Source organism: Eubalaena glacialis, chromosome 17 (assembly GCF_028564815.1).
Source record: "Eubalaena glacialis isolate mEubGla1 chromosome 17, mEubGla1.1.hap2.+ XY, whole genome shotgun sequence".
Lineage (NCBI taxonomy): Eukaryota > Metazoa > Chordata > Mammalia > Artiodactyla > Balaenidae > Eubalaena > Eubalaena glacialis.
The window spans coordinates 13,323,294-13,336,531 of record NC_083732.1 but is presented as its reverse complement, the minus strand read 5'-3'; the positions used below and the strand labels follow the sequence as shown (position 1 = coordinate 13,336,531).

The following is a 13,238-nucleotide window of genomic DNA, read 5'->3' as shown; positions in this document are numbered from 1 at the left end:
GCCCATGTGCAGCAACAAAGATCCAACGCAGCCAAAAATAAAATAAATAAATTTTTTTAAAAAAATCAAGACAGGGTAGTACTGGCATAAGGATAGACATAGACGAATGGAACAGAAGAGTCCAGAAATAAGCCCTTATACTTACGGGCAGAAAAGCCAATAAAATTCACTAGGGGAAAGAAGAGTCTTTTCAACAAATGGTACCAGAATAACAATATCCACATGTAAATAATGAATTTGGATCCCTATACCTCACACCATTTGCAAAAATTAGCTCAAAGTGGATTCACTGATGTAACTTTAAGAGCAAAAACTATAAAGCTCTTAGAAGGAAACACAGAAGTAACTTGCATGATCTTGGGTTAGGCACTGGTTTCTTAGATATGAAAAAAGCACAAAAAGCACAAAAGCACAAGCAAAAAAAGAAGATTGATAAGCTGTACCTCTGTCAAGATTAGAAGCTTCTGTGTTTCGATGGACACCATCAAGAAAATATCTGCAAGTCATACATCTAATATAGGACTTGTATCCAGAATCTATAAAGAACTTAGGACTCAACAATAAAAAGACAACCTGATTTGAAAATGAGCAAAGGATTTGAATAGACCTGTCTCCAAAGAAGATCGACAAATGGCTAAGACGCACAAGAAAGGATGTTCAACATCATTAATCAGGAAAATACAAATCAAACCCACAATGAAATATCACTTTACACTCGCTAACAAATGTTGGCCAGCCTGTAGAGAAACTGGAAACTTCACAGACTGTTGGTGGGAATGTAAAATGGTGCAGCCACTTTGGAAAACAGTCTGGCAGTTCCTCAAAATGTTAAATGTAGTTAGTATGTAACCCAACAATTCTACTCTTAGGTATGTGTGTGTACACATACACACAAGCAAAAGAAATGAAAACATTATAAAATTTGTATGCAAATGTTAAAAGCAGCAGTGTTCATAACAGAAAAAGTGTGAACAGCCCAAATGTCCATCAGTTGTTGAATGGATAAACAATAGTGGAATATCCATACAATGAAATATTATTCAGCAATAAAAGGAATAAGTTACATATATGCTATAACTCAGATGACCTTTTGAGTCCAATAAACTGCTCACGGTCATCCAGTATTTGGTGGTAGAGCCTAGGTTCAGACCAATGTCCACCTTATTCCAGAGCAAGTTCTCTCTTTATTGGACTACACCAATTTAGCATGGGTGAGAACCCAGACCTCTCATTCCTAAACTCGAAAAAAGAAAGGACATATCATACATACAAAGTCGAGTCCTTTCAGTTTGTTCCTCCTGCGCTCCCTCGCAGAGGGCAGCTGTGATGGCAGAGGGAGGGCGTCATCCTCGATGGCAGGATACGTCTCGCCGATGGCAGGATATGTCTCGCCGATGGCAGGGTATGTCTCGCCGATGGCAGGGTATGTCTCGCCAGGGTATGTCTCGCCGTATGCACCTAGAGGCCACACGGGGAGAAGCCTTAAACATCGACCATTTCACATCTTTTTATTCAGAGCTAAACCAAGACTGTCTTTTAATAGCTTTATTAAGATGTTATTTACATATAGTAAAATTCACCCACTATAAATGTACATAGTTCAGTGATTTTTATAGAATTGCACAATCACTACAAAGTTTTACAACATTTCTATCAGCTCAAAAAGTTCCCCTGTGCTCACTGGCAAAATCACTCCCTACTCCCACCTGCCAACCCCATGTGAACACTGATCTGCCTTCAGTCTGGAGATTTACCATTCCTGAGATTCCATATAAATGGAATTATACAATGTAATATTTTGTGTCTGTCACTTAGCATAATGTGTTTGAGGTTCATCTATGTTGTACCGTGTATCAGTACAGTTGACCCTTGAACAACATGGTGATTAGGGACGCCGACCCCCTGTGCAGTTGAAAATCCACATACTGCTATCTGCCTCAAAAACAAAGGAAATGATAAATGACTCACCCAAGGGCAGGAAGCTGAAACAGTGTGGACTGAATCAGGACTCAAACCCTACTTTTAAAGATTCCAAATACTGTGATCTCTAATCAAACACAGACTTCCCCCACACTTAATTTAAAGGTCTGTGAAATGGAAATACAGGTACTATATTTATTGGAAAAACTCTATTCAGTGGACCTATTTCAAACCCATGTTGTTAAGGGTCAACTGTAGTTCTTTTTTGTTTGTTTTTTGTTGTTGTTTTTACTGCTGAGTAGTACTATGCCATATGGATATCTCATTTTGCCTATGCACTCACCAGTTGATGGACATTTGAACTGTTTTTCATTGGAGATTATTAATAATGTTACTATGAATGTTCATGTACATGTCTTTTTGTGGCCATATGTTTTCATTCCTTTGGGGTATATTTCTAGGAGTGAAATTGCTGGGTGTTATGGTAACTATGTTTAGCATTTGGAGGAGCTAGAACCATTTCACATTGTAAGAAGGTTCTAGTGTGCCCACATCCTCACCAACACTTGGAATTGTCATTCTTTTGGATCACAGCCATTCTAAGTGGGGCCACAGCCTATTTGACCATGGAGATGAATACATTACTTAAAACATTTAGAATTTTTTCCCAACTTCATTTTGAAAAAATTAAAACTTAAGGAAAAATTATAATACAATGAATACCTAAAGTCACCATTTCTTATTTTGCCACAATTAGTTTATAACTAGAAACAGTGGCGGGGAGGGGGCAGTGTTTACTTTTTGCAGAACCAGTAAGCTGCAGGCATCATGACACTCTGTCCAAAATACTTCATCAGGCGCCATCTAAGAACAAGGGCTGTCTCTTCCACAGCCACAGTCTGATTACCACATTCAGGAAATGGAACATTGATAAAATACTATCATTTAATATATAATTGATATTCAAATTTCTGAAAGTTAAAGTGTATAGCTTTTTTTTTTTTAAGCAGCAATAACTATATTCTATTGAATGAGATATGGGGTTTTCTAAAACTCCAAAAATATAAGTTTTCTGACTTCTTTATTATACCCCACCACTAATTCACTTGCTCTTTTTTTGAAACGGTTTACTTACAAGTTTTTACGGTCAGTAAAACTGAGTGGAAAGCACAGAGAATGCCTGTATGCCCCCTGCCACCACATACTCATAGCCTACCCATCCATCAGCAGCCCGGCAGACCTACACTGACACATCACCATCGCCTAAGTCCATAGCTTACATTAGGGTTCATTCTTGGGGTTGTACGTTCTATGGGTTTTAACAGATCCACCATTACCGTATCATACAGAATAGCTTCACTGCCCTAAAAATCCTCTGTGCTCCACCCATTCATTCCTCCCTCTGCTGTAACCTCTGGCAACCACTGATTGGATTTTTTTTTTTTTTTTAACTGCCTCCATAGTTTGACCTTTTCCAGAAAATCATGTAGTTAGAATCATATAGTATGTAGCCTATTCAGATTGGCTTCTTTCACTTATAAGCATTCAAGTTTCCTCCATGTCTTTTCATGGCTTTGTAGCTCATTTCTTTTTAGCACTGAATAATATTGCATTGTTTGGGTCTACCACTGTATATTATATATATATTTATATATATCCATTCATCTTAGAGACAACTCAGTTGCTTCCAGGTCTTAGCAAAGATGGATAAAACTGCTATAAACATCTGTGTGCAGGTTTTTGTGTGAACATAAGTCTCAACTCCTTTGGGTAAATACCAAGGAGTGTGAATCCTGGATTATATCGTAAGAGTATGTTTACTTTTGTAAGAAACCACGAAACCGTCTTCCAAAGTGATGGTACTATTTTCCATTCCCACCCGCAATGAGTGAGAGTTCCTATTGCTCCACATATTGCCAGCATTTGGTGGTGTCCATGTTCTGGATTTTGGCCTTTTTTTTTTTTTTTTTTTAATATTTATTTATTTGGCTGTGTCAGGTCTTAGCTGCAGCATGCAGGATCTTTCATTGGGGCACACAGGCTCAGCAGTTGTGGTGCGCGGGCTCTCTAGTTGTGGCACACAGGCTCCAGAGCGCACAAGCTTAGTTACCCTGGGGCATGTGGGATCTTAGTTCCCCCACCAGGGATCAAACCCATGTCCCCTGCACTGAAAGGCGGATTCTTAACCACTGGACCATCAAGGAAGTCCCATGGCCATTCTAATAAGTATGTAGTGGTATCTTGTGTTAATTTGAATTTCCCTGATGGCACATGATTTGCATTTCCCTAATGACAAATGATGTGGAGCACCTTTTCATATGCTTATTTGCCATCTGTCTGTCTTTGGTGAAGTGTCTGGATCTTTTGCCCATCTTTTAATTGGGTTGTTTCTTTTCTTGTTGAGTTTTAAGAGTTCTTTGTGTACGCTGGATAAGAGTCCTTTGTCAGATGTGTCTTCTGCAAATATTTTCTCCCAGTCTATGGCTTGTCTTATTCTCTTGATATCGTCATTCGCAGAGCGCTGAAGTTTAATTTTAATGAAGTCCAGTTTATCTATTATTTCTCTCATAGATTGTGCTCTGGTGTTGTATCCAAAAAGCCATTGCCATGCCCAAGTTCTTCTAGGTTTTCTCCTATGTTATCTTCTAGGAGTTTTATAGTTTTTGCATTTTACATTTAGGTCTATGGTCCTTTTTTTTTTTTTTTAATCTTTATTGGAGTATGGTTGCTTTACAATGTTGTGTTAGTTTCAGATGTACAGCAAAGTGAATCAGTTATATATATACATATATCCACTCTTTTTTTTCTTTAGATTCTTTTCCCATATAGGTCATTACAGAGTTCCCTGTGCTGTACAGCGGGTTCTAATTATCTATTTTATATATAATAGTGTGTATATGTCAATCCCAATCTCCCAATTTATCCCTCCCCCTGCCCCACTTATCCCCTGGTAAAAGTTTGTTTTCTACCTCTGTGACTCTACTTCTGTTTTGTAAATAAGTTCATTTGTACCCCCTTTTTTTTTTTAAGATTCCACATATAAGCGATATCATATGATATTTGTCTTTCTCTGTCTGACTTCACTCAGTATGATGATCTTTAGGTCCATCCATGTTGCTGCAAATGGCATTATTTTGTTCTTTTTTATGGCTGAATGATACTCCATTGTATGTGTATATATACCACATCTTCTTCATCCGTTCCTCTGCTGATGGACATTTAGGTTGCTTCCATGTCCTGACTATTGTAAATACTGCTGCAATGAACATTGGGGTGCATGTATCTTTTTGAATTATGGTTTTCTCCCGGTATATGCCCAGGAGTGGGATTGCTGAGTCATATGGTAGTTCTATTTTTAGTTTTTTAAGGAACCTCCATACTGTTCTCCATAGTAGCTGTATCAATTTACATTCCCACCAACAGTGTAGGAGGGTTCCCTTTTCTTCACACCCTCTCCACCATTCACTGTAGATTTTTTGATGACGGCCATTCTGACTGGTGTGAGGTGATACCTCATTGTAGTTTTGATTTGCATTTCTCTAATCATTAGTGATGTTGAGCATCTTTTCATGTGCTTTTTAGCCATCTGTATGTCTTCTTTGGAGAAATGTCTATTTAGATTTTCCACCCATTTTTTGATTGGGTTGTTTTTTGGATACTGAACTGCATGAGCTGTTTGTATATTCTGGAGATTAATCCCTTGTCGGTTGCTTCGTTTGCAAATATTTTCTCCCATTCTGTGGGTTGTCTTTTTGTTTTGTTTATGGTTTCCTTTGCTGTGCAAAGGCTTTTAAGTTTCAATCCCATTTGTTTATTTTTTTTATTTTCATTACTCTAGGAGGTGGATCAAAAAAGATCTTGTTGTGATTTATGTCAGAGTGTTCTGCCTATGTTTTCCTCTAAGAGTTTTACAGTGTGCAGTCTTACATTTAGGTCTTTAATCCATTTTGAGTTTATTTTTGTGTATGGTGTTAGGGAGTGTTCTAATTTCATTCTTTTACATGTAGCTGTCCAGTTTTCCCACCACCACTTATTGAAGAGACTGTCTTTTCTCTATCGCATGTTCTTGCCTCCTTTGTCATAGACTAGGTGACCATATGTGCGTGGGTTTATCTCTGGGCTTTCTATCTTGTTCCATTGACCTATATTTCTGTTTTTGTGCCAGTACCTTATTGTCTTGATTACTGTAGCTTTGTAGTATAGTCTGAAGTCAGGGAGCCTGATTCCTTTAGGTCTGTGGTCCATTTTGAGTTGATTTTTGTGAAGGGTGTAACGTCTGTGTCTAGATTCACTTTTTTGCATGTAGATGTCCAATCTTTTCTCCACTGTACTGCCTTTGTTCTTTTGTCAAAGAACAGTTAACTATACTTGTTTGGGTCTATTTCTAGGGTCTCTATTCTGTTCCACTGATCTATTTGTCTGTTCTTTTGCCAATACCACACTGTCTTGATTACTGTAACTTTACAGAAAGTCTTGAAGTCAGGTACTGTCAGTTCTCTGACTGTTCTTTCTTCTTCAGTATTCTGTTGGATATTCTGGGTATTTTGCCTCTCCATATAAACTTTAGAATCAGTTCGTTGATACCCACAAAATAACTTGCTGGGATTTTTATTGGGATTGCACTGAATCTATAGACAAGTTGGGAAGAACTGACCTCTTGACAATACTGAGTCTCCCAATCCATGAACATGGAATATTTCCCCATTTATTTATTTTATTTCTTTGATGAGAGTTCCATAGTTGTCCTTATATAGATCTTGTACATGTTTTGTAAGATTTTCATCTAAATATTTCTTTTGGGGGGTGCTAATGTAAATGATATTGTATTTAAATTTCAAATTCTACTTGTTCATTGCTGGTATATAGGAAAATGATTGACTTTTGTGTATTAACCTGGTATTCTGCAAGCTTGCTATAACTGCTTATTAATATGGGGGGGGGGTTTGGTGGTGGGGGATTGATTCTTTCACATTTCCTACAATCATGTCATCTGTGCACAAAGGCAGTATTATTTATCCTTTCCCAATCTGTGTACCTTTTATTTCCTTTTCTTGCCTTACTGAATTAGCTAGGACTTCCATAATGATGTTGAGGAGTGGTAAGAGGGGACATCTTCGTCTTCTTTCTTATCTTAGCAGGAAAGTTGCTAGTTTCTCATCACTAAATGCTAGCTGTAGGTTTTTTGTAGATGTTCTCTAGGGAGTTGAGGAAGTCCCCCTCTAAGTTTGCTGACAATTATCGTGAATAAGGTGTTGGATTTTGTTTAATGCTTCTGCATCTATTGATAATGATGATAATGAAGATTTTTTTCTTTAGCCTGTTAAAGCAATGAATTATATTTGAATGAATTATACTGAATGTAACCCAGTTTTGCATAACTGGTATAAATCCTACTTAGTCGTGGTATATAATTCTCTTTATACATTGTTGGATTCAATTTGCTACTGATCTACAGTTTTCTTTTCTTATGATGTCCTTGTCTGGTTTTGGTATTAGAGTAATGCTGGCCACATAGAATGAGTTAGGAGTATTCCATCTATTTCTATCTTCTAGAAGAGGCTGTAGAGAATTGGTATAAGTCTTCAATAAATGTTTGGTAGAATTCACCACTGAACCCATCTGGGCCTGGTGTTTTCTGTTTTGGAAGGTTATTAATTATTGATTGAATTTCTTTTTTTATTGTTATTACAGTCAATTTGGGTTTTTTTCCTAGCTTTATTGAGATATAACTGACATACTGTCTGAGTTAAAGGAGCACAATGTGAGGATTGTGAAATGTTTACCACAATAAGGCTAGTTTACACATCCTTCACCTCACATGATTACCATTGTGTTGTTATTATTGTTGTTACGGTAAGAGCATTAAAGTTCTACTCTCATAACAACTTCCAAGTATAAAATACAGTATTATTAACTATAGTCGCCATGCTGTCCATTATATCCCCAGATATTCAACTTATAAATGAAAGTTTGTACCCTTTGACCAACATTTCTCCACTTCCCCCACCTCTCAATTTCTTTCAATTTCTTTAATAGATGTAGGCCTATTCAAATTGTATTTGGCAGATTGTGACTTCTCAAAAAAAAAAAAAATTGACACTACCAGCCTTACCCACATTCATCAGAACAGTGGCAACAGTCATGACTAGGGGATACTTGTGGTGACCATTAATCAAAAAGACAGACTGCATATCTTTGGTCTAGTATAAGGTCTATGTAATGAAATATTCCAAGACACTGTCTTGAGTGCCCCAGACTGTCTTCATTATTAGCAGGAACTGGTCACATTTCCCTGATGTCTAATGAGCCATCTTCCCATCCCTATTTCCTACTGATTTCTCTATCTTCACTCACTCTCCACAGTATGACTTCCTTGCAAAAGAAAAACTCATTAAAAAAGAAAAAACAGAAAGAAATATAGGCTAGTTTGGAACGCTGATCACTTGAAAATATAAAGTAATTGACATGAAATAAAACTAACATGTAGAAGGGAGAATTCCCTGATGGACCTAGGATAGCAGAAATGCTTATGATCAGAGCACACAATTATAAGTGTCTATTACAGTACATGTACCTTCACATATCTTCTCAAGACTAAGTTATATTCTTATGGCTTGTTAAAATTAAAATATTTACTAAGATAACTGTGGATTCACATGCACTTGTACGCAGTAAGGGAGACCCCTTGTACAGTTTGCCTTGTTCCCCACAACGGTAACATTCTGTACAACAGGAGCAACAGCCTCACACCCAAGATACTGATACTGATAAACTCCTCTGATCTTATTCAAATTTCCCCAGTTTTACTTGTACTCATTTGTGTGTTTGTGTGTGTATTAAGTATCTGATTTTGAAAATTTTGTTAAGTTATATTTGATGACTATTAGTGATACAAAATACTCCCTTTTTTTACCATCTTGCACAACAAAGAGTAAAGTACTGATTTTTTAAGTATGGAGAAAAACACTTAAAATAAGTATAAATAATGCTTAATATGTAAAGAAATAGGTTGGTAAAATAAATATACTCACCAATAAAAGCACTATCAGATTCCAGTAATGAATTTTTCAAGAAATCATTAGTGTCATCTCTGGGCTAAAAGAAACATCATATATTAATGACTATTTTTATTAGTCCTGTGTGGAAAAACAGCAAATTTGTACTAAGGCACAAGACTCCACACTCTCCCCAAAATTAGCAAAAGAGGATAGGGAGAGGTAGAACTGGCTGCTTCCCTCCTCCACCACATTCCAACACCCAGAAAATACAGGAAGGACCTTTTATTAAGAGTTACATTATTGCTGATAAAAATATAATAGAGTATGAAGCAATGAACCCACTTTAACATTAAAAGTCTTTAAACCATTGTCGAGATTCATTCATTCTCTCAATAAATCTGTTTAGTGCACTTACTATTAGCTCTGTGCTAGGAACTGGAGATACAAAGATGAGTAAGAGTTTCTGTTCTGGAGTGGATCACAGTCCCATGGGGGAGAGGCATACCCTCAGATAATGACAGCCCCACGTGACAGCAGCTGTCACAAAGGCATAGCACAGATAGAGAGGGACAAAGGAGTAGGGAAAAAATAATGCTAGGGTTGGGCTTGTAATGAGCTCTCAAATTAGAGGTAAGAAATTTACATATAGAGAGTTTTACAATAATGTCACCCTACATGTTGGAAGGAACCTAAAGTCACCCAACGCCACCTCCCTGCACTTCCCTTCCAGATTTCTAGGATGTGCTAGAATACTCCAGTGAAGAGCTGTCCATTAATTTCTAAGGAAATGCATTCCACTGAGACATAGCACTGGTTATCGGAAAGTTCTTCTCTTTCACTGAGTTCTTCCATGTACTGAATTCTTTTACATTTAACACCCACTGACTCTACTTCTGCTTTCTAGCATGACAGTAATGGTAATAATAGCATCTAACATTCACCAGCTGTTCTTAGCGCTGCACACACACTGCCCAGCTTCTCTCCTGCATCACAGTCCTTCACACACAGGGAAGAGTGATCAAAGCCCACCTCAGCCCTATCTTCTCCCTGACACTCTTCCCCAGTTTCACCTTGCGTTTTCCATATAATCCAGTTTCTAGGAAGGTGAACCCAACATTTTTTAGCTTTTTTTGTAACAGCCATGTTAAACTGTTGGCTTATGCTCAGTTTCTACTCAGCAAAATATGGTGTTATTAATCCAGGATTTTGATCAAAATCCCAGAAGTTAAATTTCAGTATCTTTTCACTGAGAAATATGGCTGCCACATACAGAGAAACCTACAGGGTATTCAGAAAAGGTGTCCATACATCTCAAGCAATGTGGTACAGGGACAGGGGGGGGCTCCGGAGTCCAGCCTGCACTCAGACATGGGCTTTTCTGCTCACTGGCTGTGTGGCCATAGCTAGCAGTTTCCTCTTATGTAAAATGGGGATAAGCATACCTCGTTGTGAACTTCAGAGCAAATAAATGTCAAGTACCTCGCGCACGTACAGACTGTCGCTACTGCAACGTCGTTATCACCATTATCACTTCAAAACCAAGCACCAACAGCTACCAACTGGTAACGCTGGGCAACTAACAGCCTAGCTGAGTCTTACTTTTATAATCTGAAAATGGGGATAATACTACCTGTATCATTAGTGTGGGGGAAGATTAAATTTATTTTCAACCTCAGTCTTTCCTCAAACTCTCTCTCTTATCCATCTACTCACCAGCTCCAACTATTTGTCTAGCAGGCATCTCAAACTTACCATGACTATAACTAAGTTCCTGACCTTCTCCCTCACCCTGAAACCCATTTTTCCTGCTTCTTCATCTCTGTAAATAGCAACTCCAACCAAAGACCTTGAAGTCCACCTTTGACTCCTCTCGTACCCCACATCCAATATGTCAAAAATCTTATCTCCTTTCAAAATAAATCCAACCACTTCTGACTTCCACTGCTCCCACTCCAGGCTAAATCACCTTATCTCTTAATTAGATTATAGCAGTAGCCTCCTGTCCCCCGCAGTCTATTCTCAGGGAATGGCAGTCAGTTGTTAAAACATGAAACCAATCATGTCACTCCTCTGCTCAAAACTTTGGAAGCCTCTCATCACTTTCACAGCATAAAAGGCAACACCCTAAGGCCCCCTGAGGCTCTGCTGCTGGTCGCTCTCTGCCTCATTGGCTCCCACCCACCCCTGCTCCTGGAGGTCCAGGCTCCCGGGTACTCCCGCTCTCCTAGCACACACGAGGCTTAGTCCTGCCCGGGGCCTCTGCCTGGGAGGTTCTTCCTCCAGATGTGTCCCCCGATATTTCACACGACACCTCCCTGATGTCCTTTTTCAAATGTTACCCACTCACAGTGAGGCCTTCCCTGCAGTGAACCCTTCCATCTCGTCCTCCCAGTGCCCCCTTCCCAGCTATCATTTTCTCCAGAGCCCCACGATTCAACATACTAAATATTTTATTTGTCTATTGTCTCTCCTTTCTAGAAAGTAAGCCCTCAGAGGGCAAAGATTTTTGTTCCTTTTGTTCACTCCTGTGCCCACAAACACCTAGAATATTAGCTGGTCCACAGTAAGTATTGAACAAATATTTGTTGAATGAAAACTGGCTCATCCCCTTCCTTTTGTTCAGTCTTTGCTTGATAGTCACTTCCTCAGGATAAGAGTTATGCCCTTACCTTGCTTATCTTCTTGATAGGTCTCACCATTACATGTATTATAGACTCTTACTTCCACTACTGCTGATAACTGACCTCACCCATTATGGGACAGGCCCTATAAGGGCTTTTAATATACTATCTCATTTAATCCTCACAACAGCCTTTGAGCTATTTTTTATTTAGTTAATAAACGTTTATATAGAAATTACTACATGCTAGGCCTGTCCCTAAGTGCCTGCAGATATTAATTGATTTTAATCTTACAGCCACCCTCAGAGATAAACACTATCATCCCACTTTACAGATCAGGAAACTGAGGCAAAGAAAGATTAAATACCCTGCCTGAAGTCACACAGATAAAAACAGACTAACTTGAACAGCCTAGCTCTAGAGTCTTGTTCTTACTCATTACAATATGCTTTCTCTACATATTAACACTAATATCGCTTTAGCTACCCACTACACTGATGGGACAAGTTTTAAATTCTTTCTTAACTCAATATTCCTGAAGAATTCAAAATTGGAATACTCCCTTACCATACTCCTAAAAATTTCTATCACCCAAAATCTAGCTTGAAAAATTATAACTGTTTTCTTACCATTCTGTGGTCTCGTACTTTAGTGCTTGGGACAGCATCCAAGTCAACTGTAGCCAATGGAGAGCAAAAACAAATTTAAAGGTTAGAAAATACTTTAAAAATAAAAATAAATTTTAGAATATCTTTTGTAATTAACTCTTTACTGGAGATTACTTTTTAATGATCACATTTCAGAACTTTTTAAGATACTACTTGTTTATTAATAAATATAAACCAGCGTCCAATCCATTCTAGTTGGATAAAATTCTCCCATTCACATTTAATAAATATAAAAAGTAAAATCATTGTGAATTTAAAACTGATGCCTATAGAAAAATAACCATCTCCCCTCATATTTCTACAATCTGTGTAGAAAATTGTTGAGAAGAGCTAAACAACTCCCTCACGTGGAATTGAAGGAAACTGAATTCAATTCCAGGCACCTGGTTCCAGGGCAAAGATTTTGGATCAGGTATCCCAAAGGCCCCTCTGATATGACCAGGGTTCCTATGTGTTCCTCTCAATAGTGCACTTTATCCTTTTAGCTACTGCCTTTGGGAATAAATAGGCTGCCAATGATAGCCTGTATTCCTTGTTAAAGTATTTTATACCCACGTTTTTGATTGTTTTATAGTTAAACCATATTCTTATGAATTAAGTCATCACAGTGTTTGGTAGAAGTTGTGGGGTAGTTGCTGTAGGGGACAGATACCCTCAGTCCCAAAATGGACCTATTTCCACATGGGGACTACTTTTGGGCTAATCAGCACAAGTTGCTAAGATCACACCAGATCAGATCATCAGTTGGGTCTCCTAAGGAAAAATTCCACCAAAATGGGTGTAAAGGTTGAAGACTGTACTTGCTTCTCTCTTCTCTCCTGATGATATGCCTACTGTTTATCACAGACTTTGGGTTACTCTGCTGTCGGAGGGTGATCAGTGAGACCACTGTTAAAAATTCTATGCAAGATGGAGGGAAGACTTTCCCTGTCTATCTTTATTGAAGTCTTGACCTGTGATCAGGGCCTAGAGTGGTACATCACTTACTCCTGTGATACTCTCATGTAGTCAAAAATAGGTTCTTCAGATTC

General features: G+C 38.2%; 1 protein-coding gene across 1 annotated transcript in view; it reads right to left on the bottom strand.

The window, feature by feature from the left end:
- The window catches only part of CSPP1 (centrosome and spindle pole associated protein 1), a 114,703-nt gene that overhangs the window by 2,955 nt on the left and 98,510 nt on the right, over positions 1-13,238 (bottom strand). The window contains exons 26-28 of the mRNA XM_061172270.1: positions 12,169-12,215; positions 8,952-9,015; positions 1,271-1,458 (exon numbers count right to left, since the gene is read on the bottom strand). Coding sequence (XP_061028253.1) covers positions 1,271-1,458; positions 8,952-9,015; positions 12,169-12,215 — 299 coding nt within the window. The remainder of the gene's footprint in view (positions 1-1,270; positions 1,459-8,951; positions 9,016-12,168; positions 12,216-13,238) is intronic.